We start from the raw sequence: 20,961 nt of genomic DNA, 5'->3' as shown, positions 1-20,961 counted from the left end.
AGCGGCTCCTGCCTTTGTACCTCATCTCCTCCAGTTCTAGAGTTAGAGACACGCACTGCTCACTGGTCATTTACAGGCCAGCTGAAGGTTTGAACACAGCTCTTCATGCTTCGCACAACAAGCACTGTACCTGTGGGATCAGATTTTTTCTGAAAACTTCTTGTCTTCAGAAGCAGAACTTTTGCCTCACTTGTAACCAACTTAATAATATGCCTGGAGATAATTCAGAGCCATGAATTCTGCTTGCTACCCACTGTGCACTCAGCATGTTTAACCGCCTGCCTTTAAGATAGCAGTGGAACCAACCTCGCTAAACTTTGCACTTCCCATGCATTCAGCTTTTACAACGCAAGCTAACTGCATGCCTTTAATCTTAAACTATGTACTCTTCCACGCCCCTGACCAGTGTGTGTGTGTGTGTGTGTGTGTGTGTGTGTGTGCATGTATGTGTATTTGTGTGCATGTGTGCATTCATGTGTGTGTATGTTGTGGTTATCGTTTGCTAAAAGAAGCCAACAGTTTGGAAGCAACCTTTAACAAAACAACCTTTAACAATCTTGTGGATATAGGTTGATGTCTGTTTGTAGTTCTGAGTATTACTCTGGGCCAGTAAAGTAACTACTTCCCCGTAGAACTCAGCTAAAAATTTCTGAGAAAAAGTATTCCTTATTCCTTCCCTGTGCCACATTTTCTGTGTTGCTCAATAAATACAGAACAAAGCTCGTAGGGACAGGCAACAGGGACACACACACACAACAGACAAACAACAGATAGGCCCCAGATCACAACCCACAGAGAAATGGAAGACACAAAAAATTCCTACTTGGGCTAGCTCCTGATCTAAACTATCCCAAGAGGAAGTCTTTTCATTTCTAAAGGTGACATTAACACATTTACCCCTTGGACCGTCTCCCAGCCTTCAACCTGTCTGTCTGTCTTCCCTTCCTTCCTTCCTTCCTTCCTTCCTTCCTTCCTTCCTTCCTTCCTTCCTTCCTTCCTTCCTTCCTTCCTTCCTCCCTCCCTCCCTCCCTCCCTCCCTCCCTCCCTCCCTCCCTTCCATCCTACCTCTCTGTCTCTGTCTCTCTCTCTCCTTCTTTCTTTTGGTTTTTTTGAGGAGACAGGGTTTCTCTCCATTTGTAGACCAGACTGGCCTCGAAGTCAGAGATCCCTTCTGTCTCTGCCTCCCAAGTGCTGGGATTAAAGGTATGCATAATCGCCACCTGGCTCAACCTATATTTCTTCCTTCCTTCCTTCCTTCCTTCCTTCCTTCCTTCCTTCCTTCCTTCTTTTTTAAATAAATTTATTTAGTTTACATCCTGGCCGAAGTTTCCCCTCCCTCCTCTCCTCCCACACCCTCTGTGTTACCCACCCCCAATCCATTCCCCTCCATTTCTGTTCAGGAAAGGGCATCAACCTATCTTTCTGAATGCTCCCTAAACCACCCCTCTGAGTGTCCTTTTCTGAAATGAGGTAAACTTAATCCCTGGGCAATCTACAATGAGGTCCCTGCTCTGTCTTGTCACATCCTTCTGCTGGTGACTGATGCTTTTCCAGAGAGTAGTAACATCACCCTTGCTGGGATCCCAAGTCCCTTACTCAGTGGGTTTTCTATAGAGTCTTTCCAAGTTTAACAGCATCCCCAAACCTTCTAGAAAGGCACTAACTGTCTGTGAAGGGTTACTGTTGTCACACAAGTTTTCCAGTGCTGAAATCTCAGGGCGAGCAGACCTCACTGAAAGCAGACTGCAGTCTGGGTCTTGGCTAAGGACTTCAGAAGCTCCACCCCTGTCATGCTGTCTGTCTGTCTTCGCCAGACAGTGACTGAAAAAAGGGAAAGAAAAAATAAATCTCTGCTTGTAGATCATGCAATAATTAAATGGAAACTGGATGTTTAAATTGCAGTTGGAATAGAAAATTAAATTATGTAAAAATGTTATAGATTTGGACAAGTTTTCATACTGTTAATAAATCTATGCATAATTCATTTTCTTGTAGGCTGTGACAAAATAGCATAAATAACTTCATTTGTAAGATGGTGTTTTTTTTTTCCATTCTTAATTGGATGATGGCTAAAACCATTTAAATGCTTTTGGGTGACTGAATATATAAATGTTTAAAATGAGCAGTTATAATAGGCTTCCAGGCAGATTTGTTTATTTAATATTACTACATTTATTTTCAGATAGTACAGATGTTGCATAAAGATTGCACCCAATATGGTTGAGTTATTTATTTACTTACAATCCTATTCTTGCCGTGCTGGAGATGGAATGCAGGGTCTTGCACATGGTAGGCAAGTGCTCCATCAGCAGGCCACACCCCAGCTCTGATAGGACTTTATATATCTATGTCATCTATAGCTATATTAGCTCTGGTCTTGGAGAGAACACCAGACCCTTATCACCAGGCACTGTTCCAGTCACCTCACACCTGTCCCCCTTCATTCTGTGACAATGTAAAGGCAGGTGCATCAGTCAAGTTCAGCTGATGAGGGAATTGTGTGTGCTCATGCATGTGGTCGGCGGTCAACCTCTGATATTGTTCCTTGGGATACCTTCCACTTGGTTGTTTGTTTTGGACAGTGCTGGGAAACTTCACCAGTTTGGATAGGATGGATGGATGGCCACAGAGCTCTGGGGGTCCGTCCTCAGGGCTGGGATTACAAGTACCATCTCCATGCCTGGCTTTTCCCATTGGTTTTAGGATTTGAACTCCGGTTCTTCTGCCTGTGTGGGCAAGCACTTAGCAACTGAGCCATCTATCTCCCCAGCCAAGGAATGGTTTTTGTTTTTGTTTACCTGTGTGTGCCATGGTGATGGACTCTGGCCTCACCAAGTGCTAGGCAGGCACTGTGCCTTTGAGCTCCATCTCCAGCCCCAAGGGAAATAGTTTTATGGCCTGCCTGGTACCTGTGCCAATTGTGAGTGATTATTTTTAGTCTTCTTTCTCTGCCAGACCTTCCTCCTGCCTCTGGGAAGATGTGTTTGCAGTTAATGTGGCACCAAGGCCAACAGTTGGAAATTAATGCAGGGCCCTGTCCCTGGGATTACTAGTTAACCACATGTATGCACTGGGAATACCTTTGAGAGTCCACTAGCCAATAGTAAGAGTCTAATCTTTTGTCATTTAGGGAAATTATCGCCAATCTAAGTCAACCATCGGTTCCAGCGATAACTCATCTCCTCAGCCTCTGAAGAGGAAAGGGAAGAAAGATTCAAATTCAGAAAAAACCACAAAAGTGAAACAAAATGTGAAGCCGAAGGATTCCCCAAAAGCAGTCCTAAACAATGGTTAGTGTGGTTTTTGCATCACTTATCTTTTTATGGCTGTGGATCCATTTTAAATTCTTTTTGTTCTAAAGATTTTCATTTTTAATTGTGTGTGTGTGTGTGTGTGTGTGTGTGTGTGTGTGTGTGTGTGTGTATATATATATGCGCATGTGCACACAGATGCTAGGAACTGAGTGTGAATGTAGCAAGAGCTCTTAACCACTGAGCCATCTCTCTAGCCCCTCAATGTTCATTCTTAACTTGATAATGTTCACTTCTTCTCCAGGCTCACAGAGGATATTCCTTTTTGTCTTGTCATATGTGAGGCTGTTCTAAGAAGTCTTTCCCTGGGCGAGAAGCAGCTGTTTCTCACACTCGGCTTCTGTTTGGGATCAGATGTTGGCCTTTGAGAATCTTTGCTTTGAGATCAGATTGTTGTTTAAGACAGTCTTATTAGGACAAAAGGGAACATTGCCATCTTGTGCACCCACCAAGAGTGCTTGCTTGGCATCACACTTCGTCTAAGTACTGTTGACTGGCCTCTGGGGTTGAGGGTCTGCACTCATCATTTGCTGGTATTCCCAACTCACTTTTCTTGAAAAGATGTTCTGATATCCAAATGAATACTGGCCACACATAAACTTTACTAAGAGTAGCCATAAGATAAATTTAAAAATTTCTAATTTGAGCCAGCCATGGTAGTTCATGCCTGTAATCTCAGCACTTGGGAGGTGAAGGCAGGAGGATTAATTAGGATGTTAAGGCCAGTCTATGCTATATAGTGAGTTCAAGGCCCTCTGGTTCTCAAAAACAAACAAAACCCAAAGCAAAACAATTTGCGTTGGTCTGAGAATCCACGAGTGTGAGACAAAGTTGTCCCGAGTCAGGACAAGTGCAATGGAATGGTGGACTTTCACACAGGTTTGTGGAGAGGGGCTGTGTTTGGTTTCATTTCAAGTGCATTCTCAATAGGATGGGCTCACAGAACGGAGAGAGATTTGTGCCAGCCAGCTGCTGGCTGGAAACAGAAAGTGGAGCGGTTGCTTTGTCTCTTCTACTCAAGGTCCATCCACATAGACTAGCGTGGGATGCTCAGGGTGAAGACTGGAGAATGCTTTGAGTCATCAGTAGAACCCAGGCCCCACATGGGAACTCCATGTGACACGAGGAATCATGTGGTATTCCCAGCCGCAGGGCAGCAGGAGCTCCTGGGAGGGTTAGAGGATGCTGCACAGATGGCCGAAGAATCGGAGAGGCAAGTGGTGGAAGGTTGAAAGAGCAGGCTAAATGATCAGGCGGCCTGGTGGCTGAGGCTGGAGGATCTCAAGGCTGGGCTGGAGAGTCTAGTGAGCTCATGCTTCATAAAGCACCAGAAGGGGCTGAGGACTTAGCTCAGCGGAAGAGCACTTGTCTGATGTGCACGAGACCCTAGGCTCACTCCCCAGGGCTGCCGTGGGGAACAGCACAGGGTTCCCCAGAGAAGAGCGAGAGGAAGGGGCTCCTATCCCAGGGGCTCGCTGGTGGACATTAGCCTGCTGTTAGACTTGCCGAGCCTCATCCTTCTGCTGGCCACCTTAGGCCGTCAGTCTGCTTCCTCCGTCAGTCCCACTGCCCCACCGTCTTCCTCCTAACTGTCACCTCAGGTTGTGATTTCCCTTCACTCTTTGCATGCCCACAGCCTGTTATGTCCTGTCCAGAGACAGGCAGGGAGGAGATCAGGATGAACGATAGCTGGCAGGTATTGTTGGGTGCCTGTTGTATAGCGGGAAGGACAGGGAAAAAAGTTAGCTGGGAAAAACAGGTCATTTTTGAAAGCTAAAAACAACAGAGGTCTTATTGTGATAAGCATATATTGCGTGTGAAAGCTCCTAAAACTGTGTATGGACTGTGGCTAACTGCTGTTGGTTTGTTGAGACAAGGTCTCGCTGTAGCTCAGGTTGACCGGGAACTCACTATGCAGCCCAGGCTGGTCTCAGACTCATGGCAATCCTCCTGACTTAGCCTTCTGAGTGCTGGCATGAGCTATCAAGCTTCTTTTTTAAAATTCCCAGCACTAGCCTCAGTGTAATAAAATCAAGGCATTTAATACATGTCGATCAGATAAATGGTGGAAATTAAAGATGGCTGAGTCTCTGTAATACTTTAAACCCCACTAAGAAACTGGACCCATTTAAAGCTTTTAATAAATTATTTAGTTAAAGGGAGAAGATGCTATTTGCTTTTTGTCTTTGAGGTTCTTATCAGTGCGCAGAAGTCCCATGTCTACTTACAGTATGTGTATTTTAAATCTTTGGGCTTACTATCGGTCCCTGCGCAGGCTGGAGAACACAAGGTTGGATTAGCGTTCCTTCCGTTGGGAAGCAGGCTGTGTTGGCAAGTTGAACGATCAGCATCCTGGCTCCTGTGGAAATTCACAAAGAGACTTCAATAATATTTCTATAGTATTTAATACTGAAGCAAGTAGTTTGTAAGATGTGATCTGAAAAGGTGGATCCCTTCAGTGCCCCAGGCCTGGCCTTGAGAGAATGCACAGTTGCTTCAGGTGACCTCCTATCCTAAGTGGGTATTTTCCAAGCTAGCTTTGTGTTGTGAGGGCCACAGGTTCTTTTTTTATTATTAAGAATTTTTTTTCATTCATTTTACAGACCAATCAAAGACCCCCCTCTTCCCTCCTCCCGCCCCCAGCCTCCCTCCCCAACCCACCCCCACTCCCCGCCACAAGAAGGTAAGATCTCCAATGGGGAGGCACTTCCAGTAGAGGCAAGTCCAAGCCCTTGCCCTTGTCTCAAGGCTGCACGAGGTATCCCATCATAGGTAGTGGGCTCCACAAAGCCCCCTCATGCACCAGAGATGGATTCTGATTCTGCCGCCAGGGGGCCCCCCAAGCAGATCAAACCACACAATTGTCTCACCATGCAGAGGGCCTAATCCAGTCCCATGTAGGCTCCACAGCTGTTGATCCAACATTCATAAGTTCCCACTAGTTTGGTTTGGTCGTCTCAGCAGGTTTCCCCATCATGATCCTGAGGCACTTGCTCATAGAATCCCTCTTCTCTCTTTGACTGGACTCCAGGAGCTCTGCCTGGTGTTTGGCTGGGGCCACAGGTTCTTAAACAGCTCTAGGTCATTATTCCCTGCAAAACTGCGAATCTCTGTCAAACAAAGGTCTTAGGACTGATTTTCCCTCCACACAAGGACTATGCTGCTGATTTAGAAGACTTAGAAGAACTGAGATGAAGAATTTACACATATTTTTCTATGATAGGAAGAGCATACGAGTCCCCCCCAATAAACCTTGACTTTCAAAAACATTTATTTTCCATGAAAAGAAAGGTGTAGTGCTATTCCTGAAGCTGCCACTCAGCACACTGAAGTGCATCAGTTCATTTCTGCACGATTGAAACCCAAGCAGCTTCCTTACAGACCCTCCCCAAGACGTCCTTGACCGTAAGAAGCTCCCAGACTGTAATGTCACGTGTGTCTCTTCCCTGATTCAGCTGCTGTATTCGTTTACAGTCGAAGCTGCTCTTTACTTTAATGCCATCTGTTTCCGTCATTGGAACCAAGTGTGTGCTTCTTGACGCTCAGGTCTCTAGAGGACTCAAGCAAAAGGAATGTGTAGGATGCAGGGACTCCAGGTACTGAGTGAAAATGCACAGGAGCTGCTTTCAGAGATGAAGCCTTTGTTTCCTCTACTAAAAAGTGTATAGGAAGTGGGGAGAGCTATTTGGTTGTATTTCAAAGTCTTACATTTTAAGGTTAGAGTGAATAATTAAGATAATTTTCTAGTCCATATTAAAATATATACAAATATTCATTCCAATGCTCTTTACATGTATACTATTATTATTATATTTAAAAAAATAATTGTGGTTTTAGTCACATGTTTTGCTTTTTTTTTTTTTTTTTCTTCCGAGACAGGGTTTCTCTGTGTAGCTTTGCACCTTTCCTGGAACTCGCTTTGTAGATCAGGCTGGCCTCAAACTCACAGAGATCCACCTGCCTCTGCCTCCTGAGTGCTGGGATTAAAGGCGTGGGCCACCACCGCCCGGCTATGTTTTGCTTTTTAGAAAGAACTATGATGTTTACTTATGTTCAGCTATGAACTAAATGCTCCCTGACCCAGCAATGCTGCCTTCTGACTGTAGGTGGCGACCTGGCTCTATTTTTATTTTCCGATTTTTTTCCTTGGCTGTTTCTCTTGGTAACAGTAAAGCTTAATAATTCAGGCAGAGCAGTGACATATTTCTTCAGGGAAACAAATCCCATTTTCTTTTGTAGCCAAGATGCAAAGTAAGATTGGTGAGTGATTGATGACTGTGGGTCTGCGGTGCGTTTTCAGCGCTGCCTGTGAGATCAGCCTCAGCCCGGCACAGCTTGCTCCCCTTTTTCTTGTGCTGGGGTGCCTGGAGAGATGTTCTAGAGGAGTTAACTAGGTACACTCGCCACTGTGAGCAGAAGCATGATGATGGTTGTTTTGAAACAGCATTTTGGATAGTTAGTTATATTCATTGCTATTATTAATTTTAGATAACTGAAAAGAATATAGAAAATATACGAGTTTAGAAATATCAGAAAGACTGCAAAGAAAGGGGCCTGTAGTGTTATGACATATCATGCTGATAGGAAGAAGTACTTTTCAAAGTATTAATGTGAAACGCAAGGCAAAGGTTTTCTTCTTTTGGAGGACACATGGTCCTTTGGTGTGTGCATGGGTGTGCGTGCGTGCGTGTCCATGTGCATGCATGCATGTGTGTATGTGTGTGTGTGCACATGGGAACCAGTATTGTTATAGTGCAGCTTCTGGCTGTGTTGTTCTGTTTAGTTCAGTTGTTCTGTTTATGTCCCTGGAGGGGACACTTGTGTGTGTGTAGACTCCCGATGAGGGCAGGCCAGCACTGACGGAGGATGCCTGAGTGTTGTAACCTTGCGTGACTGCCCTTGAACAGCCATGCTCTAGAGCTTTGTAGTGACTGCAGCTGCACACCATGTGCATGCATCGTCCCATGCATGAAGCACAGTAGCAATCCATCCTCAGAAATCACATCATATGTACCAGGACCGGTGTGTCCTTGGTTAGGTTGTGAAGCAGCCTAGGCACCTGAACAGTTCTCTGTCACAAGAAACTCTGGGGAAAACCCCTGACGCACATCTGGAAAACATGCTCTCCAGACTCCTAACCTTGAAAGCAGCATTGTGTGCCAGAAAGATGCACACAGGAGGGCACCAAGGTGGTCTGGTTCTGTTTCATAAGCTGAAATAATAAGATTTGCTGGTGGCTCTTGCTGCCTTACTCATCTGATGAATGGGAGGCATACGTTTCTGTTCCTGTATTGATTGTTGCCACAAAACACTGTGTTTTGTGGTGCATGGATCAAAGTCTGTTTCGTTAAATACCAGCTGCTTCTGCTTCTGCTCCTCCTCCTCTTCCTCCTCCTCCTCCTCCTCTTTCTTCTAATTTTTTTGAGACAGATTTCTCTATGTAGCTCTGACTGTTTGGAATTCACTCTGTAGACCAGGCTGGCCTCGAACTCACAGAGATCTGCCTGCCTCTGCCTCCTGAGTGCTGGGATTAAAGGCAAGCAGCACCACTGCCTGGCTAAATACCAGCTTCTTAAAAGACTGGGTATTAGCTTGTCCCACCCCTCATAAGATTGACATATTGTACAATAAGATTCTTCTATAGTCAGTATATATGTAGTCTATATATACTAATTTCTTGTATGTTTAATTGTATAACCCCACTTCTATTAAAAAACTAGTTTAGAGTATATACTTTGTTATTTATTTTAATGGTGAGAGACTGAAAAATTGAAAGCTGGATGAATATAATTATGTAATGTAGCTAGTTTTCCTGCCTTGCCCACAGTCAGGACAAATCTCTCTCACCCGCCAGTGCACAGCCGCTCAGCCCCAAGCAAGTAAACACAGAGACTTACTTTTTTTTTTTTATAAACTGTATGGCTGTGGCAGGCTTTTTGCTAACTGTTCTTATATCTTAAATTAATCCATTTCCACAAATCTATACCTTGCCATGTAGCTCGTGGCTTACCGGCATCTTCACATGAGGCTTGTCCTGGCGGCAGCTGGCAGTGACTCCTTTTGCCTTCCTGTTCTTTCTTTTCTCCTCTCTGTTAGTTCCGCCTATACTTCCTGCCTAGCCACGGCCAATCAGGTTTTATTTATTGACCAATCAGAGCAACTTGACATACAGACCATCCCCAAGTGCAGACCATCTCAGACAGGCCCGTGGTCCTAATCATCCTCTATTCGGACCTGCTGGGTAAAGCCACGAGGAACCCGAGAACGGGCTCCCACAGGACATACAGAATATCCCACAGCAATGTAAGGTATATAACACTAGTCATTATTTTTTTTTATTCTGAGAATAGAACCCAAAGCCTTGCATATGGTAGGTCAGTGCTCTACCGCTGAGCCACACCTTGGCCTTCAGTATTTTTTTTAGGAAAGAGTTATTTAGTATTTAGTATTTTTTTTTAGGAAAGATATTATATATCTGGTTGTATTACACATTTATATGGTATAGAGAACAATTGAGGTACAGCTGATGCTGGACTGAGGCCTCTGAAAGAAATTCTTTTTTTTTTTTCCTTTTATTTTACTTTACAATACCATTCAGTTCTACATATCAGCCACGGGTTCCCCTATTCTCCCCCCTCCTGCCCCCCTCCCCTTACCCCCAGCCCACCCCCCATTCCCACCTCCTCCAGGGCAAATCCTCCCCCGAGGACTGCGATCAACCTGGTAGACTCAGTCCAGGCAGGTCCAGTCCCTTCCTCCCAGACTGAGCCAAGTGTCCCTGCATAAGCTCCAGGTTTCAAACAGCCAACTCATGCAATGAGTACAGGACTTGGTCCCACTGCCTAGTTGCCTCCCAAACTAATCAAGCCAATCAACAGTCTTACCTATTCAGAGGGCCTGATCCAGCTGGGGGCCCCTCAGTCTTTGGTTCATAGTTCATGTGTTTCCATTCATTTGGCTATTTTTTTTCAATAGTTGAGTAAAACCAAAATTTATTATAAGCCACAGTCGTCCTAGGGACCTCCATGCTATATATATAGCCTCCATGGTTCTATGGGTTGTGGTCTAATTGTTCTTTATTTTATATCTAGAATCCACTTATGAGTGAGTACATACCATGACTGTCTTTCTGGGTTTGGGTTACCTCACTCAGGATGATTTTTTCTAGTTCCATCCATTTGCCTGCAAATTTCATGTTTTCATTGTTTTTCTCTGCTGAGTAGTACTCCATTGTGTATATGAACCACATTTTTTTCATCCATTCTTCCATTGACGGGCATCTAGGTTGTTTCCAGGTTCTGGCTATTACAAATAGTGCTGCTATGAACATAGCTGAGCATGTATCTTTATGGTATGAATCAGCATTCCTTGGGTTTTTGCCCAAGAGTGGGATGGCTGGGTCTTGAGGTAGTTCGATTCCTAATTTTCTGAGAAACTGCCATACTGATTTCCACAGTGGTTGTACAAGTTTACATTCCCACCAACAGTGGAGGAGTGTTCCCTTTGCTCCACATCCTCTCCAACATTGACTGTCATTTGTGGTGGTATTGTGTTCATCAAAATATTGTGTACTCTAATAAAATTATCTGGGGTCAGAGAACAGACACTAGATACAAAGGCTAGAAAATGGTGGCACTCACACCTTTAATACTAGCATTCCAGAGATAGAAATCCCTCTGGATCTCTGTGAGTTCAAGGCCACATTGGAAATAGCTAAGCATGGTGACACGCCTTTAATCCCAGAAAGCCAGCCTTTAATCCCAGGGAGTGGTGGTAGAAAGCAGGAAGATATATAAGGCGTGAGGGCAAGAAACCAGGGGCATTTGGCTGGTTAAAATTTTGGCTGGTTAAGCATTCAGGCTTTTGAGCAGTAGTTCAGCTGAGAGCCATTGGGATGAGGACACAGAAGCTTCCAGTTGGAGGAAACAAGACCAGCTGAGGATCCGGCAAGGTGAGATAGCTGTGGTTTGTTCTGTCTCTCTGATCTACCAGCATGGACCCCAATAACTCGCCTCAGGTTTGATTTTATTAATAAGAACCTTTAAGATTCCTGCTACAGTCATTGGTGTTTTTGATCGTAGCCATTCTGACAGGTGTAAGGTGGTATCTCAGAGTCGTTTTGATTTGCATTTCTCCGATGATTAAGGATGTTGAGCATTTCTTTAAATGTCTTTCAGCCATTTGTGATTCTTGTTTTGTGAATTCTCTGTTTAGCTCTTTAGCCCATTTTTTAATTGGACTGTTCAGTATTTTGATGTCTAGTTTCTTGAGTTCTTTATATACTGTGGAGATCAATCCTCTGTCAGATGTGGGGTTGGTGAAGATCCTTTCCCATTCTGTTGGAGAAATTCTTTTAGGGTTAATATTTGTGTAATCTGGAGCTGTATAGTGTGTTAATATTCTCTCCCCCCTCTCTACTTCCCTTCTTCTCTCCCTTTTTCTGCCTTCCTTCCTTCATTCCTTCCAGTTCATATTTTGCCTACCTGTATGTATGTACAATGTGTGTGTGCCTGGTACCAGTGGAGACTAGAAAAGGATGCTCTATCTTCTGGAACTAGAGTTAGGAGCAGCTGTGAGCCACCTTTTATGCTAGGAACTGAACCTGGTCCCATGTAAGAACAGCTCGTGCTCTCGACTGCCAAGCCACCTGTCCAGGCCTAGTTACTTTTCTTGTGGCTGAGATAGAACACTTGACAAAAAGCAGCTTAAGGGAAGAGGGCCTTATTTTGCACACACAGTTGGAGGGCACAGTCATCATAGCAGGGAGGGGGTAGATGGCAGTGGGAACTTGGGGCGTGTATTACTCAGGGTTCCCTAGAGGAACAGAACCCCCCCCCATCTCTCTCTCTCTCTCTCTCTCTCTCTCTCTCTCTCTCTCTCTCTCTCTCTGTGATTTATTAGAATGGCTTTCAGTCTGTGGTCCAACTAGTTCAACAGTGGCTGTCTACCAATGGAAAGTCCAAGAGTTCAGTTGTTGTTCAGCCCATGAGTCTGGATGTCGCAGCTGGTCTCCAGTATACTCCAGAATCACAAGAAGTAGGCTCTCGTGCCTGCTTCTCCCCCAGATCCACCGTTCCTCCATTTCCTTGAGAAAAGAGCAGGCCTCTGGTGATATCAACTGGACACGGCTAGCAAGATGCAGTAAGGCTAGGCACAAACCCTCATATCAAGACTTGATGAGGCAGCCCAGTAGAAGGAAAAGGGTCGCAAGAATAGGCAGAAGAGTCAGAGATGCTCCCACTCTGACTGTTAAGAGTTCCACAAACACCCTATGTGTGCTAAACAACCGCAGCATGTATGCAGAGGACCTAGTGCAGACCATGCAGGCTCTGTGGTTGCTGCTTCAGTCTCTAGACATCCGATGAGCCCTGCTTAGTTGACGCTGTGGGCTATGTTCTGGTGTCCTTGACCCCTCTGGCTCCTACAATCCTTCCTGCCCCTCTTCTGTGGGGTTCCCCAAGCTCCGCCTAATGTTTGGGTGTGAGTCTCTGCATCTGCTCTCATCAGCTGCCAGAGAAAGCCTCTCTGATGATGACTGGGCTAGGCACCATTCTACATAGGGATCTTCAAACCTTTGGAAGGCTGTATTTCAAGAATTCATTTTAAGTAGGTATTTTGAGACTCAGATTATATTATATATGTATATTTCCTACAAACCTCAATGTGACGCATCAATCAACTTAGTCATTTTGTTGTACAGGTGGCATGTGAGGTACTCAGAAGAGCAAGGGTGTTTCTAGTGGAAAATGAAGTAGGAATTCCATTCCAGAAAGCCAAGAACTTACCCTCTCCTTATTCTGTGTGGATAAAGAATTGCCCTGGGTGAAATTGCTGCCATAGGCCTGGACCTTGTGGTTTGGGCCTCAGGAAGCTTCCACAGGTGGAGGCGTGAGGGTAGGGTTCAGGGTGAAGACGCTGGGGTTCTTTCTTTAGCATGTCCTACTGCAGGAGGAGTGTGTTGGGGCTCCTGGGTCTGCTTGCCAACTGTATTTTTCTCAGATGTTGCCCATTACTTCTAAGCAGAGACCTTTTCTTTTTTGTCCTACCTGAGGCTCCAACAATTCCACAGCTTCGTCCTCATTCAAAGTCAGGTCTGAACTTTTGTAGCTTACTAAGATGAAGGGAGAAGTTTGTAAGGCAAACCAAAGCCTTACATGAAGCAAGATTCATCCACTTTTCAGAAAGAACTAAAATTGGGTCACCCTGGGCTTTTCATTCTGGGATCTGAGGTATAGACTGGGCTTGGCTCTTGTGGTGTCACGAAAGGCTGTGAGGTCAAAACACTTCACAGGGGATGACGGGTGCAACAGGGAGCAGCTGGCATTCACTACCCTTCATCCCTTCTCACGCCCCTTTTTCTTTTCTCAGGCCTGGGATGAAATGAAGTCAGGATGGGGCTTGGGCCACTAGTGGACCAGTGATTCTTTTCTCTTAAGTCACATAGAAAGCAAACAGGCATTCAGTGGTGGAGAATGCAAGGTGGCTCTTGTTGAGAGTGTGTGCATGAATGCTTGTGGTCCATAATGCCCACATTATGATCACTGAAATTCATGCTGCAAGTCACAGCAGTTAGGGTGCTCATTCCTGGCAACAAGTCGGTGCTAGATACTGATCTGGTATTTTATAAGCTTTGTTTTCAAATTCTCAGTGTAACTTAATGACATTTCCATAGCTTGGCAAATGGCCTGGGAATGGGGAAAGAGAAGGCAGTTTACCCAGAGTCCAAGGCCATGATAGTAGCCAGTGGTTCTGAAAATGCCCAGGCTTTCATGCAGCAGGATCAGAGGTGGACATTCCTGTGTGAATATCTGCAGTGGGTCTCTGGTAGGAGTGAGAGATGCTATTTGATTATGCTGTGCCCTATCTTCCTTCAGGACTATGAGTGTGATGTCCCGTGTTCTAGAGAGTTCTCATTCCCCACTCTTCATTCCAATGTTTCTTCTTCCCATTGTGAGTTGGGAGGATTGATTTCAGCCCCTTTTCTTCCTTGGCAATCTGATGTCCCAGTGGGCCCCCTCTGTTCTTACACAGGCCAACCAGGGACAGAGTCCATCGTCAGCATTCAGGGAACACTGGAAAAGATGGCAGTCTGGGAGCCTGGCCTCTAGTTTACGACTCAGATGACCAGACTCTTATTTGTTTGTTTTTAGTTGTTTTCTTATTTTTAGGATAGAGTATTATTGGGTAGCCCACACTAGTCGAGAACTTTTCATATAACCCAGGCTGGCCTCTAACTTGTGGTAATCCTCCTGTCTCAGGCATCCAAGTGCTGTTGTGACAGGCCTGAGCTACCACCCCCAGATGTCCTCATTTATTCATTAAGCAGTTGCTTGAACACCCAGGAGCTCACACACTTGGGGTACAAACCCTCCTCCAGGGCTTTAGACTTGGGAGCCCCACCCCCTTTCTAGGAGCCACTTCACTTGTAAGCATCCCTGAGTGCCTGCTGGGTACCACATGCTGAGTGAAACCTCAGGGTAGCTGCATTTTCTTTCCTTTGTACCAATTGCTCTGAATTTATACCCTTGCTTCCAATGGTTATTCTGTTTTTGTGTAGAAGTTGTTTTTTGTTTGTTTGTTTGTTTTTGGTGAAGTAGAACCAATTTCTCTTTTTTATTTCAGTAGTCAAATTCCTTCCACCATCTATAAATGCTAAAACGTGTTTTGCTGTGCAAATATTAATGTTTTTCCTGTTGGTATGAAGCCCTTTCTTGGGCTCCATATCTGTCTTGTCTGTATAAAAAGTAGCAGCACTCTTTGAACAGGCAAGACCTTCATGCCCAGGGTGCATTTACGATGGCGTGGGGGAGAATCAGCATGGCTAGTTGCTACTATAAGACAGGGTAGGGCTATTTCCCCCAACACACAATATGCTGCTGGGACTTTTCTGTAGACGCTGGCCTACTTTGTATCGGATTCTATTTTTGTTCTTCTCTGCTGCCCTAGTTGTTTTCAGCCGAAGATAGAACCTTTATTGGAGATCAGCACGCTGTGTGCTACACAGAGGGGAGGGAGAAAAAGATAAAATAATCTACAAAGAACTTCTGAGCATCCTAAATTTAGAGGTTTTCCACTTATTTTTATTCTATACAATTGAATGATAATTCAAAATTGGTCCAATTTCACTCCCTTTAAAATGCCATCACAACAGCCACTGCTCATGTTGAGACATGTGCCCTCACTTTACAAGTTCATAGCTCACTCATAGCTGGGGCCTCGAAGGCACTGCTGTGCTTAACAGCAAGGAAGCCACACAGAGAGGTTGTTTTCCAAAGGGAATTGGTGCTACAGTAAAGACACAAGGTGCTTCCACAAAAATCCTGAGAGCAGGTCCTGAGGCTGCAGCCCCTCAGGCCGGTGACTGACTGACATCACCTCTAGCCTACTGCTTAGCATGGATGGACTGGTCCTATGAGGATGCTCTTATGCAGCTCATTTCCTAATGTGGAGTTTGTGGAGCAGACATTCAAAGACTTTTGATGGATGTTTCTAACAATAAGAGTTTGATGCTCAAAACTGTAAATTTGGGAAATGGATCATGCAAGATTAAGCCACATTTTCTGCTGACAGATTCTACAGCCTTTGCAGGCATGCGTGTGTGTGTGTGTGTGTGTGTGTGTGTGTGTGTGTGTGTGTGTGTGTGTGTACACTCTGGTGTATGCACACGCAGAGGCCAGAGGAGGGCGTTGGGTGTCTTGTTCTATTACCCTCTGCCTTATTTCATTGAGACCAAGTCTCTCACTGAACCTGGAGCTAGGTTGCTGGCCAACAGGACCCAGCAATCCATCTTTGTTGGTGCTGGAGTTACAGGAGTGCCCATGGCCACACCTGACTTTTTGTGTGGCTTCTGGGGATCAGAAGTGAGATTCTCAAGCTTGTGCAGCAAAGCACTCTTACCTACTGAGCTGTGTCCTCCAGCCCTCGCTGAGCCTTCATGATATAAATATTCCATTCTTCCCTTCCCTTCCCCTTCCTTCTTGTTTCTCTTCCTTCCTTTCTCCCCTTCCTTCCTTCCTTCCTTCCTTCCTTCCTTCCTTCCTTCCTTCCTTCCTTCCTTCCTTCCTTCCTTCCTCCCTCCCTCCCTCCCTCCCTCCCTCCTCCCTCCCTCCCTCCCTCCCTCTCTCTCTCTCTCTCTCTCTCTCTCTCTCTCTCTCTCTCTGAGATAGGCTTTTTACCATGCAATGCAGGCTGACCTCAAACTCACTCTCCTCCTGCCTCAGCTTCCTTCATGATCTGTGCTTTTCCCCATCTGGGTCCTTGTTACCGATGACCACCAGGGAAGAAGCTGGGCACCCACACAGTTGAGTGTTTGTATGTATCACCCTCAGGTTGTGATCTTTCGGGTGCTAATGTGCCAGGGCCGCAGTGAGCATGCCAGGTGTGCAGTCTCATTAATCCCCACAGTTGCTGTGTGAGGCAGATGTCGTTATTGCTGCCATTATCCCATTTTATTGATAGAAAAGCTAAAGTGCTGAAGTGGGACAAAGCTTGCTTGTGACTCCTCAGTGCTGCTCACTGTCAAGACTGTCATTTAGGACACGGGGCTGTGCTCTACTGTCCCACGGATCATTATGTAGTTCATCAATTCGCAATGGCATGTGCACACAGGGACCAGTAATGGTGTTTATTAATGACAGAAAAAAATAGTAAAGAAGACAGTGTGTACTTGACAGCCCTCATGTTCAGCACAAATTGAAGAATTATAACAAGAGACTAGGCTGCTGTTTATTTTGTCTTCTGCCTCATTAAATTTGTGTCCCATTAATGATGATGAAGAAATTCAGTGGGATTTCACTGCAGGGATGCATGGTCCCCATATTGAAGAAGACAGTGGATGCGAAGTTAAGATGAAAACTTCCTGTGAGCCTCCCTTGCTGTGTATGTGTGTGTGTGTGTGTGTGTGTGTGTGTGTCTGCATATGTGCATATGTGTGTGTGCTCATGTACAAAGGCATATGCATTCTTCCATGGTGCAACTGTGAAGGGTCTCTCCTTTTATTGTGGGTTCCAGAACTGAACCATCTCACTGACCTGATTAATTTTTTCTTATAGAAATAGAAGGTCTTAAAAAACAATCTTTTTATGCACCTCTATTTATCAAATATTTTAATTAAAATTTTGTTAACCTGTATGATCTAACTTTTCACCATGACATGAAGTGGTACAGTGTTACTTACTCTCATTGGTTATTCCTGCTACTTGGTAGAGGTCATGACCTCAGAGGCCCATGTCTTTCAGTGCTGAGGTGTTTCCTGTATTATTTATATATGTTGTTTCTTATGGTACTGATAATTTTCTCCTCTCTACTCTGTGTATTTATATTTTTTTTTCTGTTGGAATTTCTAATGGGAAGGAAACCTTTTAGGCTGTTTAATTTTTATCTCCTCCTCTTCTAATCTTCCATCTCTTGTCTTTTTGCTTCAATTTCTGGAAAATATTTTCAGATTTATCTCCCAATTCTTCTGTTAATCTTTTCACTATCATGTTTTCAGTTCCCTCCCCTGGTTTTGTGTTTTTCAAATTAGAAAGGTAAAATTAAAGTCATGTCTATTCTTTTCTCTCCCACTTTCATTTTCTTACTCTCTATTGGTTTCAATCATGAGGGCTGCAGCATTCATGGATCCTGTGCCCACTTGCCTTGGCAGAGGCTGCATTGGAATGCAGCATCACCTGCAGCACTGTTTCTGTGGTCTCAAGGTCCCTTCTGCAGATCACTCTGGTTTCGCTCTGTCTACTTCCAGGAGTCACTGTGTTGTTTTGCTTTATACACATAAGCACGTCTCTTGCCTGAGTAGAATTCAGTTTCATCTTGGGCATAAATGTGTTCAGTTTTAAGGAGAGCTGCGTGTTCTCTTTGGTTCCAGAGACTTCCCTTATAGACCCCCCAGAAATAGTTTCACACCACAGCCTTCCAGACACGTTTGCCTTTTAGAAGTCCTGTTTCTTCCACAGGACCAAGATGGTGGGAAGAGGAAGACAAGACCCGCAGTACCTCACTTCTACTCGTAAGAGTCAGCAATACTTTACTTGCTCAGTTTATATTTTTAAAGTCTGTGTTCCCAGGATTGCTGAAATCCCTCTGAATTCTCCTTGTTCTTTGTGTGCTTCTGTGTGTGTGTGTGTGTGTGTGTGTGTGAGAGAGAGAGAGAGAGAGAGAGAGAGAGAGAGAGAGAGAGAGAGAGAGATGTTTGTTAACCTTAGTTCTACCATGCTTTCCTCAAACTCCTGCAGCTGGCTCACATCAGAGTGAAGCACTAGTGGGTGAATGCGAATGTCTTGTGCCTCGGTGGCTACTGTTAGCTGGTTGGTGTTGGCCACATCAGGAAGTAACTGCAGCTTTTCAGTCACATGAGCAATCTTTTCTCTGGGCTCGGATGACTACATCCTTCTTATTTCTTCTTGACTTGTAGGAAAGCAGTTGCCCTGGAGAGAGATTGAAGCTTGGCAGCCAAAAACAGTGATGGGGGAGGAGTTGTGGGATTTCACTTGTGCAGACATCGAATTTTGTATAGTGTCCCTGCCTTCAGTGTGGGCCTCGCTGGGGCCTCGCTGGAGCCTCCAGCTACGCCTGATGTTGTCCAGACTGGATCTCTTCCAAATCAGAATCTACACTGCCTAAGAAGGCTGGGAAGGGGAGATCTGGAGACCAACTCTCCTTAGCAGCCTTTCACACAGGCCTCTGTAGTTAGTCCTGTGCCCAGCCTTCAGTGGCACTCAGGGCCTCTAATTCTGCAGCCTTTGCAGCAGTCTGGAATGTGATTTAATTGGCTTTCTCATGTGTTTCTCTACCACAGCCATCATTGTGATGGCAAATTCTAATTTTTTTCTTTTTCCATTTTCTTGTATGTTTGCATGTATGTGGACACACACATTTGAGTGCGTGTGTGCCTCTTCTCAAGCATGTATATTAAAACATCATTGTCTATGGGAGGTATAGGAAAGGAAGTCAACCCCTTTACCATGTTATGAGGAATGCTTATTAAGGACCATGACATTCAGGCAATGACATCCCAGCCACTGAAGGGAGAGAAAGTGGACCCAGAAAGAGACTGAGTACAGGTGCAGAAGTATGTACTTTCAGGCATATTCTGAAAATACTGAGGCATGGGCAGGACGGTTAGAGAGGTGAGACATGTAAGAGGATTACACTTTCGTTGATGCCCACCTATTCACTGTTCATTGTTCACACACACAATTTCTTAAGTGAATAACGAGGTTATTGTGCAGAAACTGTACCTCAAGAAACGGAGGCATGGGGAGCTTACATGACTTTTCTAGGGTTGGAAAGGTTATGCCTTGTGGTTACAGAATCCTATCCCAACCCTGCATGATCCTGTGGCTTGTTCTACCAGGTGGCTTCAGTGACAAGGACAGAGCTTTCAGCTGTGAACTTCAGAGGCTTTGGAAGGAATGGAACATCCTTCCTGGGTTTTTTGAGAGATAGTCCATGGTAGATTGTATGGTTTCTGGATTTCGAGAATTACCTGAAGATTTGGAGACCTAGGACTTGATTAAACAAGTAACCAGGGGAAGGGATGATGATGGAGGCAAGCCTTTGACAGTGAAGTAGACAGAAGAGGAAGACTTGTTAAAGCTAGAGCTGATAGGATGAATACAACATGCAATTTTGTGTGAGGCAGTAAGCAGGACCCTGAAATGGGGACACATAGTATTTGGCCTGGGGAGCAGTTGAGTTGGTTGGTGCCATTTAAGTCTCAGGAAACATGCACACAAGGAGAGGCAGAATGCTAAAGGCCCATGTGGTACCCTTGAGCTGTGTGTGGATCTGCTGGAACTATGAGTCTGGAGAGCTTCCTCGTGAAGATGTTGATCTGAGGCTATCCAAATAATGGGGGCAGGGAATATAAACCATAACAGAGGAGAACCCAGGACTTAGAAGAGAAGGGGTAATGCTGATTCAAGTAGTGCTTACACCTCATGTTGCCTCATTTGTTTTATGGAAACATACCAAGAGGTATGCAGTGATTATGATTTCCATTTTACAGAGCTGAGGGTTAAAGTATAGGAAGGTTTAACACCTTGCTGTTGTCCACAAGCTATGTGACATTTAATAATTGGCAACTATTGTTTTCCAAGGTATTACATCAAGTGAACAGGACCTTCATGTTTCCAGTTTCCCACACGGTTACAGTGTGCAAAGCTTACACATGCTGGAATTAGTCTGTGTATGTTGTATATAAAGACCCTGTAGATGTGATCATGTTGTTGGGGAGGGAGCAGAGAGGAGCTGTTTAGTTTTCATCCCTTAGGTACTGTCAGTGTGATTGGTTATCCACATATGGTCTCTCATGTGATATCACCCACTTTGTGTGCATAGCATTTAAAGTGGAACGAACGGATCCAATGCTCAAGCCAGTGCAGAGGCTGACCACTCTTTGGAGTTCCTAAGCACTGTAGAATAATAGCAAGAACACTGGTATAAAGCATCTTAAAGAGTGGTGTGAGGGGATGGCACTATGGGTCCAGAAACTATTCTTTTGGGTATGAGGTAAACATTTTATTGTCTCAAAATGTGTGGCTCTCCTCCATGACTGTTATACTACCAAAAAGAGCCAGTCAGCAGGACAGATAGTGCCCATGCCAGATTAGACCAAGATGCCATTAGAAACAAAGAGGAACAGTGGAATTTT

The 20,961-nt window shown here is 44.8% G+C and overlaps 1 protein-coding gene across 2 annotated transcripts in view; it reads left to right on the top strand.

Moving 5' to 3' along the window:
- Dcdc2 (doublecortin domain containing 2) overlaps nt 1-20,961 on the top strand; it is a 206,231-nt gene that overhangs the window by 102,107 nt on the left and 83,163 nt on the right. For both annotated transcript variants that reach the window (XM_028880833.2, XM_028880796.2), the window contains exon 8: nt 3,131-3,290. In XM_028880833.2, the coding sequence (XP_028736666.1) occupies nt 3,131-3,290 (160 nt within the window). The remainder of the gene's footprint in view (nt 1-3,130; nt 3,291-20,961) is intronic.

The sequence above is a fragment of the Peromyscus leucopus genome, chromosome 5 (assembly GCF_004664715.2).
Source record: "Peromyscus leucopus breed LL Stock chromosome 5, UCI_PerLeu_2.1, whole genome shotgun sequence".
Lineage (NCBI taxonomy): Eukaryota > Metazoa > Chordata > Mammalia > Rodentia > Cricetidae > Peromyscus > Peromyscus leucopus.
This window is presented reverse-complemented; position numbering and strand designations above follow the sequence as displayed.